General features: G+C 31.4%; 3 protein-coding genes across 7 annotated transcripts in view; 1 reads left to right on the top strand and 2 right to left on the bottom strand.

Annotated features, from left to right (window-relative positions):
• Window positions 1-2,291: 2,291 nt before the first annotated feature.
• Window positions 2,292-6,128, top strand: LOC107483242 (probable 3-hydroxyisobutyrate dehydrogenase, mitochondrial). Of its 3 annotated transcripts, XM_016103866.3 has the most exons (10): window positions 2,294-2,518; window positions 2,871-2,959; window positions 3,296-3,410; window positions 3,764-3,914; window positions 4,250-4,332; window positions 4,404-4,499; window positions 4,588-4,730; window positions 4,893-4,977; window positions 5,435-5,514; window positions 5,908-6,128. In XM_016103866.3, the coding sequence occupies exons 1-10, from the start codon at window positions 2,393-2,395 to the stop codon at window positions 6,002-6,004; spliced, it is 1,065 nt and encodes a 354-aa protein (XP_015959352.1). In that variant the 5' UTR covers window positions 2,294-2,392; the 3' UTR covers window positions 6,005-6,128. The 3 variants fall into 3 exon arrangements, 2 of the variants coding, with proteins under 2 accessions (XP_015959353.1, XP_015959352.1); XR_002373496.2 differs by lacking the exon at window positions 5,908-6,128 and having other exon boundaries at window positions 2,292-2,518; window positions 4,588-4,759; XM_016103867.3 differs by lacking the exon at window positions 3,764-3,914 and having other exon boundaries at window positions 2,293-2,518; window positions 3,296-3,414.
• A 100-nt stretch (window positions 6,129-6,228) lies between these two features.
• LOC107483241 (uncharacterized) lies at window positions 6,229-9,416 on the bottom strand. Its single transcript, XM_016103865.3, has 3 exons — window positions 9,236-9,416; window positions 6,608-8,730; window positions 6,229-6,432 (listed from the first exon to the last, which is right to left on the bottom strand). The coding sequence occupies exon 2, from the start codon at window positions 8,647-8,649 to the stop codon at window positions 6,628-6,630; it is 2,022 nt and encodes a 673-aa protein (XP_015959351.1). The 5' UTR covers window positions 8,650-8,730; window positions 9,236-9,416; the 3' UTR covers window positions 6,229-6,432; window positions 6,608-6,627.
• A 3,942-nt stretch (window positions 9,417-13,358) lies between these two features.
• The window catches only part of LOC107483239 (uncharacterized), a 2,581-nt gene continuing 1,119 nt past the window's right edge, over window positions 13,359-14,820 (bottom strand). For all 3 annotated transcript variants that reach the window (XM_016103862.3, XM_016103861.3, XM_016103863.3), the window contains exons 3-4: window positions 14,629-14,728; window positions 13,359-13,842 (exon numbers count right to left, since the gene is read on the bottom strand). In XM_016103862.3, the coding sequence (XP_015959348.1) occupies window positions 13,586-13,842; window positions 14,629-14,728 (357 nt within the window). In that variant the 3' untranslated portion in view covers window positions 13,359-13,585. The remainder of the gene's footprint in view (window positions 13,843-14,628; window positions 14,729-14,820) is intronic.

The following is a 14,820-nucleotide window of genomic DNA, read 5'->3' as shown; positions in this document are numbered from 1 at the left end:
AAAATAAATAAAAAAATTATTAATTAATTAGAATTTATAAATGAATTTAATAATTTTAATAACTTATATACTAATAGAATATATTAAATTTTCAATAGTAAGTCATCAAAAAAATTATGTAATAATCATAATTGCTATTTTATTGAAAATATATTTTAGAAGTTATAATTAATGTATTGGTAGTTTTACAAAAAAAATATTAATTAATTAATAATTTTGTCGATATACATTAAAACTTTTATTAATGGAATTCTCTAAGATATTGCGTCAACGTACATTACAATGTTAATAATTTAAAGGAGTTTCAAAACTCCAAATTTTAGGAAAGTATCGTAACATCCACCAATATTGAGTATGAGCTTTTTATGTTGTGTAGCTGTACTCTAATATTTAGGATTAGAAGTTGTCTAATCTAATTGACAAAAAAAAAACCTTGAAAATTGAAATTATCAAACCCACATGATTCTAAACAAGCAAGGTGTATCCAAATATAATAATGTCCCATTCTGATTAATTTAAAATTAGGAGTTGTCTAATTTATCTAACCAAAAAAAATTATCTTACCTATTTTTAATATTATTTCTCATATGATATACATATATGTCTTTTAGTTTATGAATTGTTTAGGATGGGATAAGAACAAAGGGAGTATATTTGATGGGACACGACACGTCATTAGGTCAGCTTCACGGCACATTGTTGATGTAAATAAATGCCTCGTCAGCACTACTGCCAGCAGTTAGTGGAAATTATTGGATATTCTCAAAAGTATTATTGTATAAAGATATCCAAAATATTTTAATTTTAATAAAATAATATTTGATTAATAAATAATTATCCTCTTAGTTTTATTAGTTTTACAAATTTTTTAATTAAAATTTTACCCTTTAAAAATTTATAACTATATCTCTATATCCAATAACATTTTTAATTACATGTTTATAATCGTTTTTTCTGCCTTATATTAGAAAAATTGTGGAGTATTATTAAATAAACTTTTAAAATATAAAAATTTTATTAAAATTTTGGTAGAATAAATTTTAAAAAAATACTAGCAACGTTTTCTAACTTTTGAGGGATTATACTTATATCAAAGTAAAATATGATCCTAATTTAGGCATATTTATTTTTTTGAAAGAAAATGTTCTTTTTTTTATCATAAAGAATGTAAGTATAAATAACTTTAATTGTGAAATTTTAAACCAATTTTGTAGTCATAAAAAATTAATTAATTTGACAAAATTAATAGAAATATTTGATAATATTATTCAATAAATTATTCATTTCAAATAATTTTATCTAATTAATCTAATATAAATGTTGAAATAATTTATTTTTAACAATAAACCTCTAAAAAACAATATTTATATACATAATTTTTGGTATACATCCCATGTATACAAAGATTATCAAAACAATCCCGTGAAATAATTAACATGGTCTAACCAATAACAAATTAATAAATATTTTTAAATTTTACTTCATAATTTATACTAAGTATTTATATTAAGAGATATTTTATTCTACAAATTAAAATTGTATAGAAAAAAAGAGTAAAATTAATAATTATTAATTATAATTGTTTAAAATTGACTAATTATACAATTATACAAAAAGTTTTTTTTTAATTACAAACTGCCCTTCTAAAAAACCAACACTTTTCGGTTTTTTCACTTATCGACACTAGAGCGTTTGCGGTGCGGTTTGGATCAGTTTTGAGTCAAAAATTCATCCGATTTGAACATTATATTTACTTGCGGTGCGGTTTAGATTGAATAATTTTTTTAAAAAAATCCGATCCGATCCGATCCAATTTCGAGCGGTTTGGATTAGATTGGATTTGCGGTTTTGTAAATTAAAAAAATTAAATATATATAACACGTCTCAACATCATATTTCAAATAACCAACAATGCATAACAATTCTTAACAATATCTTAAAACACCAACAATAACATAACAATAGAAATAAAATTATAGATTAGGTTAAATAAATAAATAAATTATATTTTGAACATAAAATATCTATTAAATAATAATAATACATAAAAAATATAAAAATGTATAACAAATTGAATATGTTATAAATATAATTGGAAACATAATAATATTATAATACATTGTACGGTTTAGATTGGATTGGATCGATTGTAAAAAATATATTCTGATCCAGCGATTTATAAAAAATAAGATCCAATCAAATTCGAATGAATGCGATTTTAATCGATTTTCGATTTAAATTAGATTGAATGAACGGTTTAATTTAAATCAGTTTGAATTTGAACGTCAGACAAAGGTGACAGTGGATACAAACAAAGACACAGAAAAAACCAACTTGGTTGCTTGCTTTCTGCTACTCAAGAGTGAAAGTAAAGAGAAGTTTGAGGATAATCATGGCGATTTGCAGGTTGAGATCTTTGTTCTCTCCTTCCAAATGCAAGTCTTCTTCTTTTTCATTCTATCAATCTTTCAAACCACGCACTTTCTCTTCTTCCCACCACCTACCCTCTCACTTGCAGGTATGAATAATATCGCATACTAATCACTATCTACATTCACACACTCTCTTTTTTTCTGAAACCTTTATCTTGTTCCTCTGTTCCCTTATATTATGCAAATCTTGAATCTTTAATCATCATTCTTAATTGGGTTCTTCACATAAGTTATGTAGGCTTGATCATAGTTGTTTAGAGATCAATTGAAGATATGATTATTTCTTTTTCTTCTTTTTATTGGGCTGCAATTTGGGATTTTGATGCATTAGGATGCTTGTGTACTAATTTTTAGTTGTGAAGCTATTAAGAAATAGTAGATAGCATGCTTTTTGTAAATTTATACTTTTCTGTCCTCTCATTGGTGCATGCATTACAGAATGTTGGATTCATTGGCCTTGGAAACATGGGATCAAGGATGGCGAATAATCTGATCAAAGCTGGATTCAGTGTTACAGTTCATGACCTGTATGCTTCCAATTTTTTACTTATATAGAGTTCTTAACTTGATTATTGGGACACTAGAATATTCGCATTACATTTTATAGTTGCAATTCATAGATTTAGTTATTTGGGGTATGGTGTAAGAGTGTGCTTCTTATGGAAGAGGGTAAATTACATGTGAAACTTATCCATTTCTTATACAATACACTAACTTTTCTTTAAGATTTAAGAGGGGTCTGTGTAATTTACCCTGTGGGAAATCTAGGTTAGTGGTGCTGCTAATGAAATTGAGCTGTTTCTTTTTGGTTTATTAAGAAGAATACATATGTTTTGAATTTGAGAAATAAAAAATAATGGCAGAAACTCTGATGTTCTGGATAAGTTCTCTCATATGGGAGTTGCTACAAAGAAAACGCCTTGTGAAGTTTCAGAAGCAAGTGATGTTGTAGTTACAATGCTGCCTTCCTCTGCTCATGTGTGTATGCATTTCCTTTCTAGTGACTTATCAGTGCATTACATCGATTGCAGCTTTGCTTTCCTCTATAGTTTCTCAAAAGCTTACTCTTTGGCTTATGATTTCAACTTTGGATGATTAATACAATAATAGATTAGATGATATGATAATCATATCTTCCTTTATAACAAAGTGTACCAATTACCTTCACTAACTTAGGAGTTGCAATACAAAAATGACTGTGTTAATAATCAGGCTTTATAGTGTATGGTCTTATTATACCCTTTTTCTGCCATATACTATATATACATACTCAAAAGATTATTATTATTTGAGCTTGTGTTGAGGCCATAATAACACCCTTATTTAAGTAGGTAAATGATGTTTACACTGGACCAAATGGTTTGCTACATGGTGGAAAACTCCTAAGACCGTGGTTATTCATAGATTCATCTACTATTGATCCACAAACATCAAGAAACATTTCCGCCACAATATCTAATTATATTCTAAAAGAAAAGAAAGGTAACTTAAAATGAAATGCCAACCAAGTATCTATACATTTTTAATTTGAAATGCCAGCTATGACTTCGTCCTTGTTTTTAGCACTATACAATTTCATTGATCATGTTCATTGTTAAACTTCCTCGACGTTTTTGTGAGAATTTCTTCTAACTTGTGCATGCTAATTCTTGTCATACCTACTTTTGGCATTTAAGACATCATGCATTACTGTGTGACTAAATTCACTAGTTTATTCATCTGGAAGTGAGTCTCAATATCAATGCGTAGGCTTTGTGCATGCTCTTGTATAGTAAAGTTTCTTCTTTTATTCTACCTTTTATTTATACATTTTGTAGGTGATTTGGAAAAACCATTCATGTTGGATGCCCCTGTATCTGGAGGAGTGATAGCTGCAGAAGCTGGGACACTTACTTTTATGGTATGGTTACTTCTTATTCAAACCTGATATAGAAACACACATAAGTTGCAATATGGTATGGAATTTCTCAGGTTGGTGGCTCCGAGGAAGCGTTTGCTGCTGCTAAACCCTTATTCTTTTCAATGGGAAAAGGTGCAATATATTGTGGTGGAGCAGGAAATGGTTCTGTAAGTTACATAAATATATATTTGTCGTTGTCTAAGTGCCTCGGCTATATTTTCACGTACTTATCTATTGTCTTAAATCTGTTATTAGGCAGCAAAAATTTGCAATAATCTGGCTTTGGCTGTGAGCATGCTGGGAGTATCAGAAGCCCTTGCTCTAGGCCAGTCTCTAGGTGTAGCTGCCAGCACCTTGTCGAAAATATTTAACTGCTCCAGCGCTCGCTGTTGGAGTAGGTATGCTGTAGGCACAAGTCCAGAAGGATGTAATGTTAGAAGCATGATGTGTCAGCCACATAACTAGTTTCCAGAGACTTAGTTTCCATTGCAGAGTGTCCATTGATTATTACTGAAACATTTTAAGAGAATTACTGAAATACTTAATTGTGTTGGTTGCAGTGATTCTTACAACCCTGTGCCTGGGGTGATGGAAGGTGTGCCTTCTTCAAGGGATTATAATGGAGGGTTTGCATCCAAGCTTATGGTAAGTAACTGAACATTGGATCGACTTTGCACATGTTTGTGTTAGTTTGATTAACTTTTACCATTTGGAAAGCTATAGCATTTGAAACTGTTAAAAAGTGTTTAGTTGGTGAAGAATTTCTTTAATACAGCATTTGCTATTTCCTATCAATGTTGTTTACTCTTACCATGTTTATATCTTGCTTATTTTTCTCCCCTTTGTTTTGATCCACTGTGCAATCCCTTCTTTTTTTCTCTTTTTTCAAAAGAAATTTTAGATTCTATTCACATGGAACATGTTTCTATATTGAATCTCAAGTCAATGAAACTCTTTTCTCTTGGGAAAAAAGCTTATTAAGCTTTGTTATCTTTATCTACCTTGAATTCTGATAAATAATGGACTTTTCTTTTTTGCTAAAAATTGACTTTTGGGTTGTGAAAGTTGAAAAATAAGCTAAACTAGTTGCTTGTGCTTGCAGGCTAAAGACTTGAACCTAGCAGCAGAATCAGCTAAGCAAGCTGGTTGCAAACACCCACTAACATCACAAGCACAAAAGATGTAAGTCAAATGCATTCTTGAAGTTGTATCTTAGCAAATTATCACAAAAATCACAAAGAAATAAGATTTTTGCCAATAAATGTACTTTGATAAGGAATTAATAATAGATTGAAAGCTTTTAACCTTTTTTAAACATCTAATGTGCTGAATGTAAAATTTCTTCTTAAGATTCCTCACTGAATAGAATAACCCAAAAATATATACATTATTCATTTAACTTTATATTATCTTCAATACACACAATTTGGGTAAAATACTTATTAAGCCATGTATATTAAAAAATAAATAATTTCCTAAAAGAATTTATGGATAACTTAAAACTACTCATAAGAACATAGTATAACAGGCTTGAGTTTATCAAGTATTTGATGTGTTTTCCATTGTTTTGTGCAGATATACAGAACTCTGCAATGAAGGGCATGAAGGCAAAGATTTCTCATGTGTTTTTCGTCATTATTACACTGGAATGGATGAACATGTTGACCAATAAATTAAGAAGCTGGTGCTTTCATATAAAGCCATGTAACTATTACAACACTCCATGCCAGGAGGATACTCAACATTGGTTGCCATAAAATGCAAAAACTTTGGTGTTACTTGCACTTTTTCTCCCGTGTTTGGTGATTAAATTGAACTAGTTTTTTCAATTAGTAGTAACTTGTACATGCACTTAGTTCTAAAGTTTCAAAGTACATAAAAAATAAAACACAAATGAACACAAGCACAACTCGCGATCAAAACTGAATGGCTGGTTACACTGAAAGTTTGGTTATAGTAGGAAAATTCTACAATCTCCTCAACGAAGGAAACGTGAAAATAGACAAAGAACTTTAACACACAGCATCTCGGCTATACTGCAACCAGACCATGTATTTTGTAATGACAAGCTCCAATCCGGTTTCTTTAAGTTGGTTCATTCTGCAAAATGCACTTGATTAAGTTAAAATAAAGTTCCAAATGAAAGGAAACAATACATTTCTTGGCCAATAAAATCACACTAGAATTACCGAGTTATTATTTGTAAATGAGACAGCTCGGTATCATTTCACTTTCTATATGTCTAGTACAAATAAACTTGCAACAACGGAATTACCTGCCCAAATCAGTGCCGGCTTAGTTCTTTCCTCCATGCTTAGATTTGGAGGGTATCTTCCCGTATGCTAAAGCCCTTGCCCGTGACAACTTCAAACTAGATGCTCGCTGCCTTCTCCTGGCTTTCCTTGAAAGATTATTTTCTGCATTTACGTTTGAATCCTCCGTGCTTGCTTTTCCATTTTCCGCAACACCATTTGTCAAAGTTGACTTGCTAGAATCTCTCTTTGACTTCTTGTTCTTCTTCTTCTTCGAACCTGCTTCTCGAAGGAGCTCCTTGGTCCTCATCTTCAGCATATGTCTCTTTTGTTTGCTTAGCTTCCATTCCTCATCGCGATACGGTGCAAGCTTTTTCAAGGACACATATTGATTCAATTCCGTGTCATCCATCAATAGTAGCTCTGGAGCACTCATGCCAAATCTGTTTGGTTTTGTTTTGGCATACTTGAATCTTGTCTTGAGGTCACCAATTGTGTCCTCATAATCTAACTTATAGTACTCATCCATCATTGCTTGTTTTGCTTTCTCCAAAAGAGCAGTTTTGCGCTTCCTCTTCCGACTACCTTCCTCTGGAACTTTCTCTTTTTCATCTTCACTTTCTTGGTGATCACTCTTACTCTCACTATCACTATCACTATCATTCTCCTTTTTTTCCTTTAATACTCTCTCCCTGGCAGCCAAAAATCCATCATGTGATTCAGTAGAATCCCAGCCTTTAGGAAGTCCAAGCAGTTCATCCTCCTTTTCAAAATCTGGCTTTTCCATGTCATCATCATTCTTGCTACCAAAACCAGGATCAGCATCCTCAGCATTATAATATTTCTCATCAAATGCTGCCTTCATCATTCTATCATACTCCTCTGGGTCAAATTCATCTTCTATTTCTGCCACTGAAAGCGGGATAATTTCATCCTCATGGATGCCTGCAGTGCTCATTATCTTCTTAACCTTCTCCTGTATCTCCTGCTTCTTCAAGTTCTTTAAATGCTTCAACTCCTCCTCCCTCTCCTTCTGAGCTATTGCCATTCTTTCCTCTTTGCTCTTTCTCTGCTCTTTCCTTGTATTTGTTTTCTTTCTGACTGATCCTTCCACCTTACGAGCATGGCCCAACACCCTATCTTCCTGATTTTCTTGAAACCTATACTCATATTCTTCCTGCCTCTCGATCTCCATCTCATCCTCTGAGATCCCTTCCAATTCTTCCTCCCCAACATTCAAATTATCCCTGTTTTTATCAATCCACATTTTGTTCATGAAATAGTTTTTCAAGAACTTAGCATTTTCATTCGATTCGTCACCAAAATATTCATCCAGTTTCTCCTCAAATTCCTTGTCATCACTGTCTACTTTGTCCTCATCCACCTTCTCCTTCACAGTGAAAAAATCCCCTTCATCTTCCAAACCCTCTCTTTCTACAGCTTCCAAAACAGCTCTTTTCAACTCCTCTTGCTCATCACCATAAGTCTTCCCATCTTTATTCACAAAACCTGACTCCTCCGGCATCAACTTCTTTGCCAGTTTATCCTTCTTGCTTTTAGTACTTTCTGATTTACCCTTGTCCTTTTTTATTACTCCCCCGTCTTCATCACCAAAATCTGGTCCCTCCTCAATCAAATGTTTTGCCATCACATCCTTTAGATACATTGGCTTTTCATTCTTCTTATCTTTTGCTTTATTTTTCTCATCTTCATCTTCACTGCTATCATCTGACACAAAAAGCTTAACATCTTTCTGCTTAAGAGAAGGATCCTGCTTCTTCACTTTGAGTAGGGCATCAAAGAACTCCTTGTCTCTCCTTCTAGAACTTAATAGTTTCTCATAGTCAACATCATCATCAGATGACTCCGACTCAGATTCCTCGCCACTTTCAGAACCTGAGGATGTCAAGGAAGAGATAGCACCCTTCTTTTTTAGCTCCTCATAACGTTGAAGCTCCTCCCGCCTCTTGTTGTGCTCAAACCTACGAGCATATTCTTCATTTATTTTGATTTTTGAGATGTCGTCATTGTCTGAGTCACTTCCATCAAAAAGTTGAAGAGGCATCTTTTACACAGTAGTAAGGCTAGGTATTATAAAGACGATGCCCAACAGTGATATTCTGAAACAAACTCGGCCTTATATAATCTGAAATTGACAATACAATGATCACTGATCAGATTATTAAAGGAGACACAGCAACAGAATTACAGAAACAGTCAAAACATATAGAACTATAAAACTAAAACAAAAAATCAGTAATCCTCTTACACAGTACATTATTTTGAAATTTGCAGAAATAGTTGCTTTTTATTTTAATTTTGAAGAAAAACACAAGATTTAGTGTATTACAATTAAAATAAATACATTCCAATCCGCCCAAAATCCTGGACCCAGCAAATCATTAACTTCAATAACAACCACATAATGTGCCTTTGTAAGAATGCCTAACCATCAGGGAACACAACTCTATCCAATATTCATAGGAAACAATGCATATTTTGAAGAGGCGAAACAAGGGTTAAGGGAAAAAAAAAACCCAAACTTTAGCGATCCAAATTTCTTTAGATTATGCATATAATTGATCCTAGGAAGGATAGTGATTATGCATATATCTAGATTATTACTCATTTTAGATTCTGAAGTGCAGTACCTTGCAGCAAATTGGCGGAGGAGCAAAAGAACAATAGAAGAAGAGAGAAGGCGGTGGCTACGGCAGCACGAGTAGGAGCGGCGGCGGCTGAAGTGGAGGAGGCAAACAAACAGAGGAGATGAAGAATAGAATGTGAGGTTTCTCTCCCGTTTTTAACCCTTTGTTTCTTTCACCTGGCGTTAACGACGTCGTTTGATTAAAATCAAATCTTCAGAAGTTTTAATTCTTGAAAGAAGTAGAGACTCCCACGAGAGTGTTTGATGATTTGATATATATGATTAAATTATTATTTAAAAATTTTTAGTTTTTAATTTTATACAAAGAAAATTTTACATGCGAGTCTTTATCAAAATTAGATATATTAATAACTCTTAATAAAATAGAAACACAATTTAGTTCTTAATATTTTTTAAGTGACAAATTACTTTCTAATTTTTATTAAAATTAGTACGGGATGGAAATTAAATTGTTTGAAATTTTAAAAGAAAATAAACTAGTTTTCTTTCATTTTATTAAAAAAATGTCACATTATAATAAATTAATAATAAAAATAAATGAATCGTCATTTTTTCTAATTATCTAAAACAAAAATTAATATATTAAACCTTATGAAGGGCCAACGAACTTAGTCAGCATTGGAATTAATGGTCTCAACGTTTGGACTATTAAATGGTTCAGAACAAAACATGTTTTTTAAGTTTTTTTTAATAACTGTTAAATAGTTTTTTCTAATTTTAATTATAAATTAATTTTATATATTTTATTTAATCATAAAAACTATTTTTTATTGAATAATGTTAGAAAACCAAAAAGGTATTAGACAAAAACCAGTCAAATACCTCTAGGTGAATCTAAAATCTCTGAGTTAATATATATAGATGTTTCTTCTGCTAAATATCAGAATGTTTCTTTTTCATACTAAATGGATGTTCTTTTATATATTTTTCGAATTTTTTTGTATTACAAATGTGAATGTCTCTGGATATTTCTTTTGTTAAGTATTAGGATTTTTTTTTCATATTAAATGAATATTTTTTTATATTTCTGTAATTGTTCAAGGACTCCTTTTAGCTAAGATCAAATGTGTAGTTTGCAGTCTTTTTAATCATCAAAACGGCACCTAATATCCCAAAATGGAATAGAATTGCAATAGGAACAAGAGCTATGTATGCTCCACGCATTTCCGATGAGTTACGCCAGAAAGTGATGTCTATGCTTTATGTTGGGATATCTCTTAATAACATAATACAGCACCATGTAGAGGTGATGCAGAAGCAAGGTGGACCCCAAAATCGTGATGATTTTCTCACTCGAAATGATGTGCGCAACATAGAACGGAGTATCCATAATTCTTCACATGAACTGTAGGAAAACGATGAATGCACTGTAAAGATATGGGTCCAGCGCCATCAGAAGCATGTTTTCTATTACCAAGATAACTCAGGTTCACAATTGGAATCCGACGAGCCAGATGTCGGTGATAGAAGAGGAGTGGATCGCAGTGGAGAAGCGGAGAGGGTCTGACTGTGAGAGAGAGGGGTGTGTGTGATTGTTGGAGGTGGGTAGATTAATGTGAGAGAGAAGAGGAAGGTTTTTATAGATTTTAATTAATGTAATTTTGTTTAGTTTTTGGCTATAACCTTTTGGTTCCATATACTTTTCTTTTTTTATTTTATAAATTATTATTCTATCATTAATCTATCATGTTTATTAACAATAAAAAACAAAAACAATAACGAATTAAATCCTCCATTAATCGTAATAAACTTTTTGGTTATTCCAATCGACTAAAAGATTATATTTGATCCGTGACGTTCGTCCAGGGTTGTGAAATCATGTTTCTTTGGAAATCAATCGATTGGATTATCAAAACAATCGATTGAATTTCAGGTTTCCTATAAATCGAAATAAAACCTTAAAAATTAAAGATAGAATTTTAAAGATAAGATAGATGAATAATAAGAAAATAGTTTATAAAAACGATAACAAAATTGAAATAGGCGTAGTACACACTTCAATCGATTGGATAGCACAACCAATCGATTGAATTTGGCAAATCCATATTGTTTTGATGAATTCAATCGATTGGGTAACACAACCAATCAATTGAATTATGAGACCCTCAGGTTATTTTGAAGCATTCAATCGATTGGGTAGTATAAACAATCGATTGAATTATAAAAAAACCTACATTTTATTCATTGTTCAATCGATTGAATAATATGACCAATCGATTATTTTTGTGAAAACCATGCTGTCTTGCAATTTTCAATCGATTGTTTTGTGATAACAACCTGCAGTCCAATCGATTGAGTTATGGGAAACCTGAAATTCAATTGATTGTTTTGATAATCCAATCGATTGATTTTCAAAGAAACACGATTTCACAACCCTGGACGAACGTCACGGATCAAATATAATCTTTTAATCGATTGAAATAGCCAAGAAGTTTATTACGATAAATGGAAGATCTAATTTGTTATTGTTTTTATTTTTGATTGTTAATAAACATGATAGATTAATGATAAAATAATAATTTATAAAATAAAAAATAGTTTTTATAATTAAATAAAATATATGGGATTAATTTGTAATTAAAATTAGAAAGGACTATTTAGCCATTATTAAAAAAACTTAAAAAATATGTTTTATTCTGGGACTATTTAATGGTCCAAACCTTATGGGACCATCGAATCCTTTGCCAATTTAGTCCACCTGAATTCTTTCTTTTACTCTTTCTTTAAAATAAAATAACGCCTTAATTTAATTAACATAAAAAATTTGTAATTTCACAAATTTATGCTAAAATCTTTATAATTATATTAAACAAGTATTATTATAACTAAGCTGATAATTTTTTTAAAAATAAAAATTAGATTAGGATTTTAATAAAAATAAAAAAATAAGCAAACTCCCGTACAGACTAGTTCGTCCTGTCTCATCAATACTTGTTAGGTCAGCATTCTTTTTAAGACAGAGTTAATTTTTGAGAAAAACTCCACTCCGATCCTTATTTATTGTTCAAAATAACAATTCGTCTTCAGCGATGGGAAAATAACAATGCAACTCTTAACCACTAATTTCGTTAAATTTTTTGGTTTTTTTTTGTTAAACTCTCGGTTCAAAGTTGACGGATCTTGCCAATGTACAACATTAACTAAACTATTTCAAGGGATAAAACGTCTCCTGTCGTGTCAGCAATACGCTGCAATAAAATAGGACAAGTAAACTCAAAATTTTGTATGACCTTAAATCCTAACTAATTATAAATATAGACACACAAATTTATAATGAACTATAAAATAAGACAAATATCATTGTGCAGTTTGTTGCTTCTTCTTCCTCTTAGGTTGCAGGGATTTTGTTTAATGAAATATGCAAATGTTGGCCTCGAATAATGTTAATGTGCTTTTTAATGACCTTTGTAACATCCGTAATTCGAAGAAAGCTTGTGAACGAAATAAGTAAGAGAGATTTAAAGTCTGATAAGATCATGTTTACAACACTAACAGATAGATATTGCAATAATAGAACATGAAATTTGTATTGGAGATAAAAAAGAGAATGATAAATTGAAGAAGATTGAATTTAATGAGGTAACTTTTACTCTACTTATATAAGGGCTTTGCAGAACGAATTGTTGTTATGAACAATAATTAAGAGTTGGGATGAAATTTTACTCTTAATTTTTTAATCCGGCCTGCACACAAGACCACAGCACAGCTTGCAACTTGCAAGGACCCCCAAAAGTACCGAATCCTAAAAATCATTCGCTAAAAAAATAAAATTTTACCCTGATGTGTTTCTAAAGAAATCTTTTTATCAAGAATGTCTAACATTTTAATTATTTGTTGTCTATAAATGAGTAGTTACATCAAATTGCTATTCTATATTAAAAGACTTGTGTAAACATTATTTATGTCTTTATTAAATAACAAAAATTAATTTGTATAAAATTTTTTAACAGAATTTGACGAGTAATTAATTATCTGTCAAAATAAAAAAGTTAAAGACTAATTTATAGTAATTAAAATTTGTTAAAAACTAAAATATGATATTCCTTAAATAAATACTACCAAGTTTACAACACAAACTCTTCTAGAATTAGCAACAAATAACTGTGTAATGTACTAATGTTTGTGTTTTGATTGTAATCCTTGCTCATGTATTTTGCTCGTTCAATAAATCAACATGTTTGATTGTTTTCTTTGGACACAAAAATCTATTACAAAACAATAACACTCCATAAAACCAACGGAGAAACAGAAGTATTAACAAAATCAATTACCCTCCCTCGTAGATACACTCATGAAAACCAAAAAAAGAAAGGGGGAAAAAAGAGGCTTTGAATCAATCATCAGGAAAACCAAGGAATCTGTTGATGTGCTTGGCCACTGGTGTAGCATCACCTGGAGAGTAGGGAAGGAGGGTATTTAAATCCATATCTGCTAATGTTTGATAGAGGTTTTGAGGCCTAGCATAGTAGAGATGTTTTCTCTCTGCAAGTTCTTCTGCAAGCTCACTTTGATGATTATCCATCAAATCCTCATTCACAACCACTACTAAAGGTTTACACAGCCTCAATGTCTCAAATATACTACCTGATCCTGTATTAAATAATAATAATAAAAAAGAATAATTACAATTACTTGATTGACCTGTGTTTTGCTGCACAAACAACAGATTTCACTTGGATTTTTCCATGCAGTCTTTTTCAATCATATGCCAAAAATTGACTTCATTCGTTCTAAAACTCAAAACATGCTTTACAAATTACAAAGCTTGTACTAGTGAAGGAAATCCTGATTGAACAATGTACAATTTTATTGAAGGTATTGAATAACTACAATACACATATCAGTTGTAATATATGCCTAGTGGTAACATGACAATGTTATTAACTCACAACTTTAAACCGGATAAGACATGTATAAATCTGTAGCTGCCAAGCACACTAAGGCACCCCTAAATAAGATTTAAGCGCCTAAGTCATACGACACTTGATACCTCTATTTTATAAAATGTGACACTGAAACCTCTGTTTTGTCTCGTGTCATGTTTATTTCACCAAACCTCAACGAAAATCGGTATAATATACCCTTTCTCAGATGCTCATATGCTTGGCAGCTGCTGATATGAGCTGCCACTCATTTCTTATAATATTTCTCTTAATACCCATGTTTGTTTTCAACGAAAAAGGATATCAAATATAATTAAAACACCATTGACACACGAGGATGTGAACACCTATGACCTATCTACGAATCAGAAAGCAGAATTCATTTCAAGCTACCAAGAACAAGCAATGGATATATTATTGGTGCAGACTTAAGAACTACATGTCATAAAAAATAAGTGAAGAAGCATGTAAAATACAAACATCACAACTATACCTGCATGGCTGATTACAAGAGAAGCTGATCTGAGATAGTCTGCAATACTTGATGAAAAAGTAAAATAGTCTACAGCCAGCGAGCCATCGTCTCCGTCTGACTACAACCAAAATGTTACCAAGAAAAATAAAATCTCTGAAAAAATAAAAAGCATTTATCGGTAAAATAACTTCCTCGCGGTGAAAAACCAGT

The sequence above is a fragment of the Arachis duranensis genome, chromosome 4, assembly GCF_000817695.3.
Source record: "Arachis duranensis cultivar V14167 chromosome 4, aradu.V14167.gnm2.J7QH, whole genome shotgun sequence".
Classification (NCBI taxonomy): Eukaryota; Viridiplantae; Streptophyta; class Magnoliopsida; order Fabales; family Fabaceae; genus Arachis; species Arachis duranensis.
This window is presented reverse-complemented; position numbering and strand designations above follow the sequence as displayed.

What these genes read in the sequence shown, in the direction of transcription:
- LOC107483241 (XM_016103865.3), bottom strand. Translation starts at nt 8,649, where the DNA reads ATGCCTCTTCAACTTTTTGATGGAAGTGACTCAGACAATGACGACATC.
- LOC107483242 (XM_016103866.3), top strand. Translation starts at nt 2,393, where the DNA reads ATGGCGATTTGCAGGTTGAGATCTTTGTTCTCTCCTTCCAAATGCAAG. An exon ending in ACCTACCCTCTCACTTGCAG is followed by an intron (nt 2,519 to 2,870) that starts GTATGAATAATA and finishes CATGCATTACAG; the next exon opens with AATGTTGGATTCATTGGCCT. An exon ending in ACATCACAAGCACAAAAGAT is followed by an intron (nt 5,515 to 5,907) that starts GTAAGTCAAATG and finishes TGTTTTGTGCAG; the next exon opens with ATATACAGAACTCTGCAATG.